Below are 17,120 nucleotides of genomic sequence, written 5' to 3' on the forward strand. Positions count from 1 at the left end.
TATTATAAACTATTTTCAACAAATCCATCATGTCCGGAGGTGTCCCAATAGAATGGAAGCTAGCTAACGTTACTCCCATATTCAAAAAAGGTGACAAAAAGAAACCAAATAACTACAGGCTTGACTTCAATCATAGGAAAAAATGGAAACTATCATCAGAGATGCTATCGAACATAATTTTTTACACCAAACACCAGTGGGATGTATATGCTACAACGGTGACTGAAAAACTGGACAATGATAATTACAAAACTAGACAAATTTCTGACCAGTTAGTCAAACGATGGAGACTGGTTAGCCGGCCGCGTTCCCAAAAGTCCACATAGCCTATATTACACAGATATTATGTCCTACACATTTCCTTGTAGCACTCTCCATCTTTGGTGCCAACTGGCGCCGGTGCCAAACATCACGTGACACCGGGATGGAGGCGAGGAAGGTCAACCTACGAGAGGGCAACCCCCAATTTATCTCCCCATCCCCCCATCCCTCCCCCCCCACACTCACCCGTTGCTTGTTTGCTTGAGAGTATGCCAGGGAGTAGATGGGGAGGTATTGGGAGATGGAGGAGTGTATGGAGGTACGTGGAGTGAATGGAGAGGGAGTATGGACAGCTGGGGGGAAGGGGAAAAGGGAGGAAGAGAAGGGTGAGAGGTGGGGACAGGGAGAGGATGAAGGGGTGGGGAGATACCAAGGGATGGGTAGGGGGACGTAGGGGGGGATTGCAGGGAGTGGGAGGGAAGGGGAAAGTGGAGTGGGCTTGTGTGGAGGAAAGTGAAATGAACGTCAAACGCGTCCACAGAACCGTTGTCCTCCTCTTCCTCCTCCTCTCCTCTTTCTCTTCCTTCTCTTATCCCTCTTCTTCCTCTTCTTTTCCTCTTCCTTCTCGTCGTGCTCATCTCCGGGCCCCTCTCTTGTTCTTCCTCGTTCATCGTCTTCCTCTTCCACTTCCTCGTTTTCCTCCCTCGTCGCCTTGAGTAAAGCATTTGTGGATAGATATGTAAAGGATATGTATGTGTTATTGTTCTTGTTCTTGTTGGTGTTATTGTTCTTGTTCTTGTCGGTGTTCTTGTTGTCATTTATGTTCTTGTTGAGGCCATGAACCCATGTCCCATTGTATACAGATTGTCTTCATAATGTGATTCCATTAAACTTCTAATCTTCTGATGGCTCCTTCCAATATCATCTTCCAAGTGCAAGAAGTACACATTTTTATTAACTATGTTGATTTAATTATTAGTTTATTTAATTTTCTTGGGAAGGGGGAGGACAGTTAAATCTCTTTTATTGGAAAACTCCTCGGCACAGTCTTGTTCCCCTTCTGCTTCTCTTGTTTTATCTTTGTACTCTCTTCGCTCTCTTCCTTGTGGACCTCGGGGACGAGAGAGAGAGAGTGGGGAAGGGGACCAGAAAGAGTGGGGATTGGGGCCAGAGAGAGAGATTAGGGGGTGAGAGAGAGAGAGTGTGTGTGAGTAAGTGATGGGGACCAGAGAGAGAGAGAGAGAGAGAGAGAGAGAGAGAGGGCGGGATGGGAAACAGATGGGGAAGGGAGAGGAAAGAGAGAGAGAGAGGGTGGTTGGGAGGGACATAGAGAGTGAGTGGTGAGGGGGACCTGAGAGTGAGTGGGAAGGGGGAACAGAGAAAGAGAGGTGGATAATGCCAGATTGGGCTTTCGACAAGGCATGCCGACCGCCGGCGGTTCCTTTGCCCGCGACGGTTGCTCTAACCCTGAACCGGTTGGTTCGCCCCCGGACCTGGCTCCCCAAGTGGCACCGGAAACCGGTTCGGGCCCAGCCGGTTTGTTGTTGAGATGAACGGGTTTTGAACGCTAAGGCCATCGCTTCCGTGACACAGTTTGGGAATTCTCGTACGGGGGCCCTTTGTGGTAGCTTTGACCTTTTTTCGTTTTCTCTTTGTTCACTATTTAACGTTTTCGTAGGCCTTCTCCCCCCCCCAGCCTCCGCCTCCCCCCGTTCCCCCAACTCCATTCACTCCGCCTTACCCCCTTCCTCCCGCCTTACCCCCTTCCTCCCGCCTTACCCCCTTCCTCCCGCCTTACCCCCTTCTTCCCGCCTTACCCCCTTCCCCCGCCTTACCACCTTCCCCCGCCTTACCACCCCACCTTCCTTTGCCCCCCTTCCCCCCCAGGTCTGCCTGAATCTTGGAGGAGTCAGTCAGCTTCAGTCAATACAGGGAAGGACATCACGTGACTGCCGCGTGAGGAGGAGGAGGTGGTGGTGGGAGAGGGGGAAGGGGAGGGGGGAGTTTTTTGTACATTTCAAGACCTGTGTGACTTGAAATTGTCCCCCTTCTTCCCCTCTCCCCCCTTCTTCCCCTCTCCTGGTTCGATGGAGTCTCGACCAGTTGACAATATGTTCAGGCTGGTGGGCCTTGTTTGCTCTAATGAAATGAAATCTATGAAAAAATATTTGTTTGTTTACGCGCTTGTTTATTTATTTATTTTTTACTTCATTTGTTTTTGTGGCATTTGCGGTGTAGATAGTGCGGTGCCATGTTGGAGTCGAAGAATGATTTTTTTTTTCTTTTTTCTTTTTTCAAATATTATCCAATCTTTTTATCTTCATAATCTTCCTTTTTTCATCTCCACATTCCTCTCCTGTTTCAAGTTTCTTCCTCCTCCTCCTCCTCTTCTCTCATTTTCCCCACTCCCTCTTGCTCTTCTTCCTTCTTTCCTCTACCCCTCCCTCTTCTTCCTCCCTCTTCTTCCTCCCTCCCTTCCTTCCTCACTACTCCTTTCTCCTCACCTCCCTTTCCCCTCTCTCCTCACCCCTTCCCCCCCCTTTTCCTTATTCCCCTTCCTTCTCGTGTAAGCTCCTTTCTTGTTGTTCTCACCCATCCCCCCCACAGTCCCCCCCCCCGCCCCCTCTCCATACCTCGATCCAGCAGACTGGTTACATGAAACAGCACCGATTTCCCACCTGGGAAGGAGGAGGAGGAGGAGGAGAATCCGCCTCCTGCGGCGAGAACCCAGACAATCACGTGGCTGGCCCCCCTCGATCACGTGAGGACGTGACGTCACGCCGTTGTCATGATGAGAGACACCGGGAAAGGAATAAATGAATTAATTGATAAATGGAATGGGTGAGCACAATAAATAAGACGAACGTAGTAAACAGAATAAAGATGAAGGGAATTACTGAATGGTCGGTTTATTTGGGAAGTCTTTGTTCCAGCTGATGTGACGTCACCAGTTTGGTTGTTGTTGTTTTTTGTTGTGAATTTACCAGCCCTTCCATCCTCGTCTCCCCCTCCTACCCTCACCCCTTTCCTTCTCCCTCTCCTTCCCACCTCTCCACTGTTTCCCTCTCATCCTCTCCCCGTCTCCCCCCATCCCTCCTCCCTTTCCCCTTTCGCACTTGTTCCTCTTTCCCACTCCCTCTCTCCCCCTCTCCCCTCTCTCCCCCTCTCCCTTCTCTCTCCTTTCCACTCTCCCTTCCCCTCCCCCCTCTCCCTTCTCTTCCTATCTCCTCTCTCCCCCTCTTCCTTTCCTCGCCTTTCCACTCTCCCTTCCCCTCTCCCCCTGTCCATGCCCTTCTCCCTTCCCCTCTCTCCTTCACCCCCTTCTTTCCCTTCCCTTCCCCTCTCTCCCTCACCTCCTTCTCCCCTTCTTTCCGTCCCTTCCCCTCTCCCCCTTCCCCTCTCCCCCTCTCCCTTCCTCTCCTCCTTCCCCTCTCCCCCTCTCCTTTCCTCTCTCCCTTCCTCTCTCCCTTCCTCTCTCCCCCTCTCCCATCCCCTTCTCCTTTCCCCTCTCCCCTTCTCCCTTCCCCTCTCCCTGCCCTTCCCCATCTTTCCCTCTCCCTTCCTCTCTCCCTTACCCTCTTCTCCCCCTTCCCCCCTCTCTTCCCTCTCCCCCTCTCTCCCCTCTCCCCCTCCCCATCTTCACTCCTTCCTTCCTTTCCTCCGAGTTGTCGGCCCGTCTAGACTGGTCTTGCTTCCGCCCCGGAAAAATCAATCTGTTCCCAGAGATCAGTGGAAGAAGAGGAGGAGGAGGAAGAGGAAGAGGAAGTGTCTGTAGGGAAGGGAAGGAGGGGCCGGGGAGGGGAGGGGGAGTCTGTAGATATATTTGTATGTTCAGCTCTCAGTCCCCTGCAGGATTGTCGGCCTATCCCATAACAGACTAATACAGCCTTTTTTTGGGTGGGGGGTGGCTGATATTTCCACAGTTATTTTAAATGTTAACAGTCTACCCCTGTTAAAATAATTGGCCTTTGTAACAGCACTACACCCCCCCCTCATGCCAAAACTAATGGCAGATATATATGTGTGTATATATATATATATATATATATATATTTTTTTTTTTTTTTTTTTTTTTTCAGTGCTGGTCGGTAGTTCGGCAGAAACAAACAAATAGATAAAAACAGTTTTTTTTCTTTCTTTCTTTTTTTTATATTGAATTCTATTTTTCCCAACGTCGGCGTGCCAGTGAATAGAGAGTGTGGCCATGCGGAAGATGGTGTGAAGGTGAGCTTGTCTGGTGCTTCGCTTGTGTCATTGAATGAACGGAAGGTGTATTTTGGTACAGCATCTGCCAAAAGCTCTGCCACGTCTCACCAACGAACGCCGGCTCTGTTCCCTGAAATGATTTAGAATCCGAAAAACAAGATAGAAAGAAAACAAAATACAAAACAAAAAATATCAGGGTATAAAAGAAAAGGAAAAATAGATCAATGGGGGTAATTTTGTGAGATATCATTGAGTGGGTTAAAGTACAATTCGTTAATAACATTGAAGAGGTTTGCCAAAAATCCGGGGGCGTTAGCCAATATTATATATATATATATAAATATATACATGTACAACACTGAATGGGTTCCAGTGAACATATTTACATTTATCAAACCACAATTCTTTTTAATTTTAAGCCATCAACATCTAGAAGCTCGAGGAGGCATACATGCAGAAATTGAAACGGTGTGTGCGTGTGTATATATATATATATATATATATATATATAATATATATATATATATATATATATATATTTATATATATATATATATATATATATATATATGACATTGGTCTGTCAAGGGTCAACGCCCTAATGTCAGAAATTGTTGGCAGCCACTCCCGCCTATCAGACTGTGTTGGCATAAAAAGACTTTAGCTTTCTTTCGATCCTCCGAAACTGTAGTTTGTGTGTGTGTAATCGTGAACGTGTATTTTTTTCTCTTAACATAATGTTTTGAATGTCGCCAGGTGATTTTAATCAGTCGAAAGGAAGTGGGTTTTTAGAAATAAAAGCGTTGTCACGCTGGTCTCTTTTTTCCAACGACTGTTAGAGCAAATTCCCTGAGCTTTGGGGATGGTGATGCAACGGTGGAAAAAGTGCTGGAGGTCTGTGGTACCACCAATGAATAGGATGTTGAAGGAAAAATAGCCCAGTGTGATATCGCCTTAAACGGGGTCACGGCAGAAGTCGGCCCCCTTGTTGAAACTAGCCAGAATAAATTGAAAGTATCAGACCGGTTCTACAGGATTATTTATTTTGTTAGCTTATTGGGTGAATTTTCAGAAGTGCACACCTACGCGATATAGCATTAGAAAATTAAATATTGATTTTGCAAATTATAATACATCCACGTAATGCACGTTTTTCTTGGCGGAAATCAATAATGAAAATTTTGCTAAAAGCTATACAATTACGAACGGAGCCGCGGAAGTTGCTTGAGACGCCATCTTTGTTTTGATAGATGCGGTGTTCGAAGAAATTAAAGTATGATAAAATAGTCTATTCTAACCTAGCCTAGCCTAGCCTAACCTACCTAACTTAACCTGCATTTAGTTTATGCGATACCTGTGGTCACAGCTTTGATCGCGAGTGTTTTTTTTTTTTTTTTTTTTTTTTTCCAGTTGACTGGAAAGACAATATGGCGTCTCGATCCTGTAGTGTATTTATTTTAGCTTTTTTTTCGACAACAATAAAAACGTATAATACGTTGATGTATTATGATTTACGAAATTAATATTTAGTTTTCTAATGCAATATCGCGTAGGTGTGCACTTCCGGAAAAAAATACCTCCCATTGTATTTGTGTCATTTATTTTATTTAAGTAATTTATTATCATGTTTGATTTTAATTTATTTACTTTATACATTTTGCTTATTTTTTATCATTCATTTTATTATTTACTTGATATATTTTGTTTATATATTTTGTTTATGTATTTATTTATTTACTTACCATTTTATACATTTACGTGTCTCTTCTTTGTCTGTAATCTTTAGTGGAGCGAAGTCCTACAAGATTCCCGTTTGGTCCCTAACCAGGACAAGGAGACGAAAAACGAAAACAAAGACAAAAACAACAGTGAAATGTATACACATACGCGCGCACACACACACACACACACACACACACAATATATATATATATATATAATATTATATATATATATATATATAATATATATATATATATAATCTCATAACTCCAAAGGGCCTGGTTCGGTCCCCAACGCCTACCACAGAGCCAAGAAGGCGACGGCTCCGGCCGCAGCAAGGCGCTCAGTGACAGGAGTTTGATTCCGCGTTGTACGGTGGCCATCGATTTTGGAGGGCGAATTCGACACAGACAGACAGAGACACGGGTACAAAGACGGGCGTGGAGGGTTTGTGGGCGCGTCGACGACCCCGCCCACGATGATTCTGGGCGCGCGGGCGTGCCAAAAACCTGCAACTTAGAGAGAGAGAGGGGGGGCTGTCTTGGATTGTGGTTGGGGGAGGCAAATAGGGATCCATTTATTTACTTGTTTATTTATATTTTATTTGTTCATTCCTTTACATGTTTGTGTTTTATTTGTTTTTTGTTTGCAGATTCGAATGTTTCGGACGTATGACTGTTGAAATATATAATAATAAGTATATGAAAATAGACATATAAATATATAAAAATTATTTTATGGAAATGTATAAAAATGTATACTTATATGAAGATAACTACTGTCCGATAGTCCAGTCACTCTTGACTTTGATTTGATCTTTGTTGACCTTGTTTGACCTTCATGAGTATTAACGCTTGTGTACGAGAGGTCACTGAGATACACGACTGACGGACGCATGTGTGCCGCCCTCTGTTAAATAAATGACGTCATCAGTGAGTGTTTATCGACGTCTCCGCGGTCTTAATGGGTCAGTCATCACATTGGGATAGTATTCCTCCGACATTCTACCTCCAACTTCTATTTGAATAACAAGAATATGACTTAGCTCACAGAAATCTAGACAAAGAACATTTCAACAGCATGTCTAACATTCGTATGAATATATTTCCCATGTAAAAGCGTAGACTCGGGTGATTTGATACAGGTCTTTCAGATTCTAAAGGAAATTGACAACATCTAAAGTGACAATATTTTCACACTGAATGAGAATCCGACAAGAAATAAAGGTCTGAAACTGTCAGGAAATAGATTTAATTTGGAAGTGGGTAAAAACAACTTCGCCAACCGTGTAGTTAATGAATGGAATAAACTTCCTGCAGGGGCGGTGCAATGTAGTTCAGTTCGAAGTTTTAAGATTCATTTAGATAAACACCTAAGAAATATGCTGTGATGCCTGCCATTTTTATTTTTGTTTTATTTTATTTATTCGTTATTTATGTAGTTATCATATATGGTTATTTTTATCTTGTTATAAATTATTGTTATTTTTGTTTGTTTATTATCATTATCCATATATTTTATTATATATATTATTATTTTTTTTTTTTTTTTTTTTGCATCCGACCTAGTTATGGAACAAAAGGTCTCCTGTCGGCAAGCTTTTCCTTTGTAATCCTTTGTTTACAATCTCTTATTTCATTCATCTTTTCTATATATACGACGGAAAGATAATTTGATATTTGGAGGTTTAGAAAATAAAATATTGTAACCGAAATCGTTTTTATTCAAACTCCCAACTGTCGGAGCTGGCGAAGAAGACCCTTTATGTAGTTTAATGGCTGTGATTTTGAACAATGTTATCAGTGTGAAGGAGTCGCCTTTGTGTGTGAAACTTCAACTATCAACAACTTCCTTTGATTAAGTGCATTTGTGTGTGTGTGTGTGTGATTCACTGTGGTCTTTTTTGGATCACGTATTGGACTCGTGATCGACAGCTATTTCCCTCCCGGAAGAGAGCTCAGAGCTCGTATATGACCGATCTATGGGTAATATTGTGACCTTACACGCACACACACACACACAATTCCTCGCCCACGAGAGTTGGAGTAACGACTCGCAGCCCTGGGCAGGATTCGAACCCGGACTGCCGTAATGGCAGCCGAGAACTCTTACAACTGCGCCACGAGTTGTGTGTGTGTGTGTGCGTGCGTGTGTGTTTGTGTGTGTGCTGTACCTGATTGTAGTGTACAGGAAATGATCAATGATCTTAGGTGTCCTGTCTTGTATTCCCCAATTGATCATTTCGTCTTCAAATTCATGTATGGTTCCAACTGTGTCTATAATCCTTATTTTCCATTTATGATTAGATTTGAATTTATGTATTGTCGCAGTTTGGGTTGTATCGTGTGTGTGTGTGTGTGTGTGTGTGTAGAAAGTTTCAAATTCCAACAGGAAACGTCTGAATACTCGCGAAATCTTTATTACGTTTAGTTCGTCATGGATTTATCAGATGTTTTCACTTGAGAAATCTCATATGTGTTTCCTGTGACGTACATCATGCTCCACTTACAATCGAGATTTATTACCCGCCCGGTTGAGCACAAGAATGAAGACTTCAAAGAGACCATAAGGCCTACACTAAGCTGTTCCATGTCCATTAACACCTGTCAACCCCATCCATATTTGTAGTTATAACCACAGGTAATGGTTTCATCGCTTACTCTAAATGGTTACTGTCAATCATTCGTTAACCACCATATTTGCAACCCAATTCGTCCCTATTTCCTTCTTAAATCTAAGTTTCTCCAATTTAAATTCATTACTATGAGCCTTGCCCTGTTGTCTTAATATGATGACCTTGCTTAGATAAACCTTGTTAAAGCCCTTGGTCCGTTTGAGTATCTCTTAAGATCTCTCAAGACTATTCGCCTTTCCAGAGTGTAAAAGATTAAATGTGTGGATGATAGTCGTGACCGTATACTCACTACACACTCCCCTTCATCCATAGATCGTAGCTGGGATGACAACATTGATTGTAAAATATAATTTTCAGGCAGCAGGGTAGGATTCGTAGTATATACATATACCAAGGCTTTTTCCCCCTTACAAGGGAGGTAGCCAAAAAGAAAAGGCATAAAACCATTCCCACCCATTCCATCCCTAAATACACTCCACCCCCCTCCACCCTCCACCCTCCCTCTTATCTTAGCACCTCCTGGATGACAAGTCATCCCTGCACCTTGTCCAATGTCCTGGGTCAGAGGCAGTGTCGCAAGACACAGCACATCCACAGCAAGGCTGCTTCATTAAATCGGCGATCCCCCCTCTCCGTCCCCCCATGTAGAAAAGGAGAAGACGGGGAGAAATCCCTTCGGGCTGCGTCAATTTTTTCTCACACATTCCACCTCATGTGTCACAGCATCATCCATATTCAGCCATTCTCCATTCACCCCTGTCTTCTGTCCTCTCCCGTCTTTCCTCAACAGACATTCCCCTCTTCCCCAAAGCCTCCATCACCCCATCCATCCACCTCATCCTAGGACGCCCCCTCATGTTCACTCCCTCCACATCTGCCTTCCATACCTCTTTTACTAGTCTTTCTTCACTCATTCTTTCCATGTGTCCAAACCATCCTAATACTCTTTCATCAACCCTATCTCCCAACTCCCTTACCACCCCTGCTCTCCTCCTTACCTCCTCATTTCTCACTCTATCCAGTATAGTAAATCCTATCATAGTTCTCAGACACCTCATCTCAAACACATTCAAACTCCTTCTCTCTTCCTCTCTTCGTAGTAATGGGTTTAATTGGGACAATTTTAGATTTGAGAAGGAAAAGGGCTTACCAATAAAGTGAGAATTTAAACTATTGGTTGTATTGAGAGAAGGTTAGATAACTTTATGGATATGAATGACAGGTGGTATTGGACATGGAACTGCCTAGTGTAGGCCTTATGGTCGCTTACAGTCTCCTTCATTTTTATGTTCATATCCTCTCTTGACAAACATTTTCCAGTCTTTTGTGATGCGCCTTTTTTATTCTTATGAGCTTTAGTATTTCACCTAAATTATACTTTTCAAGTTCATCAAGATTCTCGCCATCGATCAAATACGTTTTACTTTGAACTCTGGAATTTAACGTTACACTGGTTTTATTATTAATCCTCTTGGTCATAGATAAATTATATGCGAACAAATGTAGGAAATAGTTGCCAGATCGCTTAACCGACAGAAAATGCTGGGCTTCACAAACACTAATAAAACGATAAGATAATTGAGGACTTGAATTATTGTGTAACGAATTTCCCCCAGGGATTCTTCAAAACGCTATGACGTCATGTCGACTTCCCCTCACATCATCAAAGCTCACAGATATGCATGCAGGTAATCTAACAGTGATTTCCCAACACCAGAACTACAAAATAACAACTAAAATAAAACAGAATATACTGGTAAGCTGAAGCGTTGTTGCCATATACTCGCCTACTGCGATTATCGTTCAACGATGATCGTCGAACGATTTTCTAGAGCAACAAGTCTTTGTTTTTGTATTGGGCTGTTTTGCTTCGATCGACTACCACTAGAGTCGCCAAAATCAAAGGATTAGTGTTTTAGACAATTGTTTGACGATCATCTTTGAGTGATAATCGAAGTGTGTGCGAGGATATGGCAACGCAGAAATCTACGGGATTGCACACATTGTTTTGTGTCGACCATTTATAGGGATTTCGGATGGTAAGGAACGTGGAACTGCCTAGTTTGGGCCCTATGGTCTCATGCTGTCTTCTCCATTGTTATATCCTTACACTAGACAACATAAGAAGTGACTTGGGTGGCCGTGGCCGGTTGTTTTGGGGCCGTGGGCCAGGGAACAGAAACAAGGAAATAAATGATTGATGGATTACCTTCAAATTTATTACTAGGCTATCTTTGAGATCATTCTAGTCATCTCTTTTTGAGATACGAAAGTCGTCTACAAGTATTGTGTGATTGTAATATTCTACCATTAATGTTGACACATTTCCCAATCCAACTCTCTTTCGCTCTTTCTCTTTTCTCTCTGTCATGGCGCATTGTTCTGCCTTCACTCTCCCTGTGACTTCCGTTGTTGTGTTCTTGTCCTAGATTTTTTCTGCTTTCTTTTTTGCTTTGTATCAGTATGTCTATTCTTTCATTATTCTGTGTTGCTGACTGGATCGATGCTGTGAACGGGTCTTTGTTATTTTCACAGTCGATAAGATTATTTGAAAAAATGTGTGGAAACCCAGGGCTGCCAACTTTGTGTAGCCGGAACTACCAACCCTGTCGGTGGCATACAATCGATAAAATGACTGAAATACATTTATTATTATTATTATTATCATTATTATTAGTTATTTTGTTAATATTGTTATAATTCAAATTTTGTGTTGCTGGTCCGTCATCCGTTTTTTCCATATTGTTCATTTAGTGTTTTATATTTTATTTTTGTGTTTATAACGCTACGAAGTCCTCTGTGAGGGGCATCGTCCTAGCCTTCCGATAGGGGGTGTTTGTGACGATAAACCATATCATCATCATCAGTATTTTTATCATGGATTTGTTAGCTAGACTTGGTACTATCATGGCTGTTGTTGTTGGAATTTTAGTTTTATTTTATTTGTTTGAACCACACCTGTAGCATATACGAGTCTGTTGTTGTTGTCGTTCTTAATGATGACCCAATCAGCACGTTGGGGGGGCTTCCTTTCGACCGAATAAATGTAAAAGTTATTAGTAAGCAATGCACTTTCTCGTGTGTATGTGCGTGTGTTTGTATTGAAATAAGACGTAATAAGCTCAACAGAGGTCACTCTATCATTAGTGTGCAGTCAACAGCACCACGGATGCCATAATCTTTGATGGCCTTACATGTTTGCATCCTAATCAAGTTCATATAGCTAGATTAGCCCAAAAGACTCGTAACGTCTTCATGTATATTTGTGTGCTTAGTCAGTAAATACTATTATACAGACGATAATTCATTAAAAATTAGTTCAATATTGTTTCATTTTGAACTTTATACGATTTGTTTCTCTGACCAGCGCTGACAGCGACGTGACGTCATCAGTCTTTCCACAACCTAATCCTCTGCTTTCACTACACCTTTTGTCACGTCGTGTTGTGTGTATTCTTGATGGTTTTGTGACCTTTGTCATCTTGTATGGCTTCCTTGTCCCATGTGTCCTTTGTATGGACATTTTTCCAAACTGAGCACCCACTGGATTGACTGAAATTATTTTACGACAGACAATATGGTCGACATTTTTGTGATTTAATCATGCGTACGTCATATTGGCAACTGCCTGTTTTTGGCAATTGTCTGTTTATTTTAGTAGCTTTGCACATTTGTTTTATCTGCCGCCAGTCTATTTTATTCAGCTGAGGTAATCCGTTCACTAATATTGCTTGAGCATTTTTGTCGCTATTTAAAAAATAGGTATAGTGTTGCGTGGCTGCCAAAGAACTGTTGACAAAAGGACGTAGGTGCAATATCGTGGCCAGTAACAAGCTTTTATTTATTTTTAATCATCATTTATCAGTTTGTTTAAAAAAAAATCTTGATCATTCACCAGTTGTTTCATTTTTTTTTTTTTTTTTTTTTTTTTTTTTTTTTTTTTTTTTTTTTTTTTTTTTTTTTTTTTTTTTTTTTTTTTTTTTTTTTTTTTTTTTTTTTTGTCTTATCATTTACGTAGTAGCCACTTCCTTTTATTTTAACTTTTTTCCTGATTATTATTTCTCCAATTTATTTCAGCAAATGCGTGCAACCGATTCACGCCGACGGGACTGTTACTAATGTTTTTTTCTATTTCCAGGCTTCGGTTCGATTGACACCCTTCACTATCCTCTACTCGGGCAGCACGACTCACCAAAATGTTATGGTAAGTAGTGATGATATAGTAATTAGTTATGACGCCATAATGGTGACAGTGATGTCATAAATCAGTGACGTCATAGTAACGGCGGCGATGGAACGTGATACGAATAGTCTTAGAACATTGTTTCCATGCCTAACTGGATTCTAGAGAACTTTGTAACTATGGGATATATTGCAATACTTGCAGAAATTACTGTTTCTGGACAGTCTTACGAACAAAAAATCCAAACCAAACTTCGTTGTCTTTGGTCGTCCTGAGCAGTAGGAATAATAATAATTATTATTTTAACACTACTCTCCATGGATTTCTAAGTTGGTTAGAATCGTCCAGTGTTAGGCAGAATGAAAATTGAAAAGGGTTTCAAATCGTCTTTTCAAGCAATAAAGGTATATTTATCTAAGTGACAAGGAATGGAAACCCAGTGTAATTTTTTAGACGCCGCCCCGATAGTGACGTCATATCGCCATGCATTTCAACATTGGGGCTGGGAGTCAAATCAGACAAAATGAAAATAAAAGTACAGTAAATCAAAACAATTGATGCAGTGCTGCCTTCACAAAAAAAAAAACTCAAGGAATGCTGATATTATTTAATAATATTCTGGTGTTGCAATAACGTATGAGGTGTGTTATCAGGGTTGGATAATCGATTGGATTATATCACTTATGCTTGACCCCAGCATGTTCGATGTTGGATAAGAAGGACGCGTAGCACAAGACCAGTGGGAGTTAAGAGTGAATAATATGTTGGATATCGATAGATAAAAACAAATAATAATAACATAATGTTGAATACGATCCTAGAGGAGTGGTTCCCAAACTGGGGGTAATTCACCCCTTGGGGGGTAATTTAACAATTTGTCGGGGGTAATGGAGAGGATAAAAAAAAAAAAAAAAAAAAAGTAAGGATTCCGAAAATCGAGAAAACGTTGCGGTACCTGGTATGAGGATTAATGTTAAGTTAATTTTAGAATGTAAAATTATAAAGTAGACCTATTATAATTAAGTTAAATCGAAAAAACAGTAAACATAAAAAACTCGTATACATTATTAGAAAAGAAGAAATATGTATCTTAAGTGTGCAAACGTTGCCAGGCCGGCATTTTCATAGACGAAGCCAAGAATTCCTCAACTAGCTTCAAGCATATAATTCCATCCATCCCACTAATGTTCTCGACATCTTTGGCAATATTCATTAGATATGCACAATGTTCAAAAACAATAGATTAATGAAAGTGTCCCTAGTGTTTTGATTTACCAATATATATCAATGTTGACAGAATTTTGTGATAGGCTTAATGTGGCACGTTAAATTTAACAAGCTGAAAAAGTTTGGTAACCACTCTTTTTCAGCTTGTTAAATTTAACGTGCCACATTAAGCCTATCACAAAATTCTGTCAACATTGATATATATTGGTAAATCAAAACACTAGGGACACTTTCATTTATCTATTGTTTTTGAACATTGTGCATATCTAATGACTATTGCCAAAGATGTCGAGAAAATAATGTTAGGACAGCTTGGAGATGATGTGTTAACGAAAGGTAAAATTGAAATAGGGCCGAGAGAAAATTATAGTATGAAATTTTTTGCATAGATACGATTGATTCAACGAAATACAACTAACGTATACAATGTGCCAAATCAACCTTATAGCCTCTCGTTTCCCATAATTGTGATATTCGATTTATTTTATTTGTATTCTGTATATAATAAAAGAAGCAGGATAGTACAACGAGTATCACTTTTTTAATATAATAATAACGATTTGAATCATCTATAACACAAGCCAGTTGTTAAAATCCTAAGAAATTATTATTGTTGTACTATATAGCTTCCTTTACTACATACGAAATATGAAAAATCAAATTTCACATGGACTGGAAATAAGAGAGGTCTATACCAAGGTTAATTTATTCAATAAATTGATATTAAGACTGCCCGGCCTTGAAAGTTTTAAGTGTAACCAGTTTTCAGGTTCAGTAACCTAAATACATACGACAGTTTTCGTGGAAACTCGCCAAGCCAGTTTTGCTTCTTTTTCCAAGCTCGGCCTGGTATTGATATATCATAGTAAAGATTATGGTGTTATTACTGCTTATGATGATAACAATAATTATATTATTTTTTTTAGAAATGAGAGGGGAAGTTCTTAAGGAAACATTTTTCGTTCGTTTTTTTCGGTGATATATATATATATATATATATATATATATATATATATATATATATATATATTATAATGTAATTCATTTATAAAATTTGTATATTTTCTGTATGTTGTGAGAAGTGTATGAATAATAGTTCATATTCTTATTTCACTGATACTGTCAGGTAGAACGGATGTCTTTTTTTTTTACCTGTTGGATAAAAACAAATTCAAGAATTATTTCCTGCAGTCTGTTGACCTTTGACATTTCGCACGTTCACCCTCTACCATTGCAGAGGAGCGCCATGTACCTGCAGAAGGAGTTGCCGATACGACTGGCCAAGCGAGTTATGGAGTTTCGAGCGCTTCCATTCATCGTTGGATGCAACCCGACCATTTTGGGAGTGGTGAGTGGCTTTTCTCCTCACCCCTCCTCCTCCTCCTCCTCCTCCGCCTTCCTTGTAGCTCTTTACCTTCTATCTTTTTCCTGTCTCATTTTTTATTATTATTCTTTCCTGCATACATTTTTGATTAATTTTCGGTAATTTTGTTTCCATATTATCTTCGTCCATCAGGTGAGTTTGAAATCGTTGTCGATATATTGTTACAAACCGTCCTCCCCTACTCGTCTTCTTTCTAGTATAAATTTAGTCGCTTCTCCACTTGATATGGCGGGGAGGCTATCTGTTGGTTTCCTAATACTTTAAGATCTAACATTTTATTATATATATATATATATATATATATATATATATATATATATATATATACATATATATATATATACAAATTTTTGATATAATGCAATACGTAATATAGTATATATAATGTTATGTAAAATATGAACGGCCCTTGTCCCATTTTTTAAGCTGATAGAACACACTCCCACATTATAAACACATGAAACTCCTACATCCACCTCCCATAGTACCCTTGGAGATAAAGGCTCATCCTATCTCCCACCACACTGCTGGGACCAATAGCAAGGCAGCGAGACACAGCTCATGAACATCAGAACCTAACAGTCGAAGCTAATCCCCACCCACTGTTTGGCAACTCCATAAATAAGTATCATATATTGTACCGACAAGGACGACGATGACATCGGAATGACGATAATACTGCAAAGATATCGACAATAATTTTAGGAAAGTATCTTTAGTGGGGTGGGATTACAAATGTACCCTGAATATTGGAAATGAGAATCCTGGAATTGCTGTGATCAGAATGTCGACGTTTTAGCTCGAAGCTAGGGCGGGGAAATGTCACAGATCCAGGAAGGATTGACGAGACGTGGGCGCGCGCATATACAACGAACAATCTAGAATTCTAGTTGGATCGGCGGTTGCTCTAAAGTTGCCGAGTGCCCTTGAGTATACATTATAAAGTCGGGTGCGTTTTAGACAGGGGTGTCTGTCGTAATTTTCATGCGAAATGATGTCATTGGGTATGGTTTGGGAAAATTATATTTCTTAATCTTGTATCTATTTTTCCCTTTTTTATTGCAAAATATTATGATTGGTCGTTTTCATCAGGTTCCATTCACGAAAATGTATTTTTTTTGTAGTGACGTCATACATTATCCAAAATGGCACCACTAGATTTTCATTGTTATTTGTGTACGATTCATTGGTATTAGATCACGTGCTTGCATCGTGATTGACAGCTAAGGATAAGAGCTTAGCGTTTGTATATAGATAGCTCTGTGGATAATGATGTGACCTTTCTCTCTCTCTCTCTCTCTCTCTCTCTCTCTCTCTCTCTCTCTCTCTCTCTCTCTCTCTCTCTCTCTCTCTCTCTCCTCTCCTCTCCTCTCTTTCTCTCTCCCTCCTGTACCGTTATAAGATTGTGCCCGTTTGTGATATATCATGGTCTTGGACCACATGCTTGACAAATGTTACCCTCCCAGATGAGAGCCCAGAGCTTGTATAATATAGTCCAATTT

General features: G+C 40.4%; 1 protein-coding gene across 1 annotated transcript in view; it reads left to right on the top strand.

Annotated features, from left to right (window-relative positions):
• Positions 1-17,120, top strand: part of LOC143035918 (branched-chain alpha-ketoacid dehydrogenase kinase-like) — a 65,617-nt gene that overhangs the window by 24,785 nt on the left and 23,712 nt on the right. Inside the window, exons 2-3 of the mRNA XM_076203132.1 lie at positions 12,963-13,028; positions 15,472-15,582. Of these exons, the coding sequence (XP_076059247.1) occupies positions 12,963-13,028; positions 15,472-15,582 (177 nt within the window). The remainder of the gene's footprint in view (positions 1-12,962; positions 13,029-15,471; positions 15,583-17,120) is intronic.

The sequence above is a fragment of the Oratosquilla oratoria genome, chromosome 19 (genome assembly GCF_046742065.1).
Source record: "Oratosquilla oratoria isolate Oo_2021 chromosome 19, ASM4674206v1, whole genome shotgun sequence".
In the NCBI taxonomy this organism is placed as follows: Eukaryota; Metazoa; Arthropoda; class Malacostraca; order Stomatopoda; family Squillidae; genus Oratosquilla; species Oratosquilla oratoria.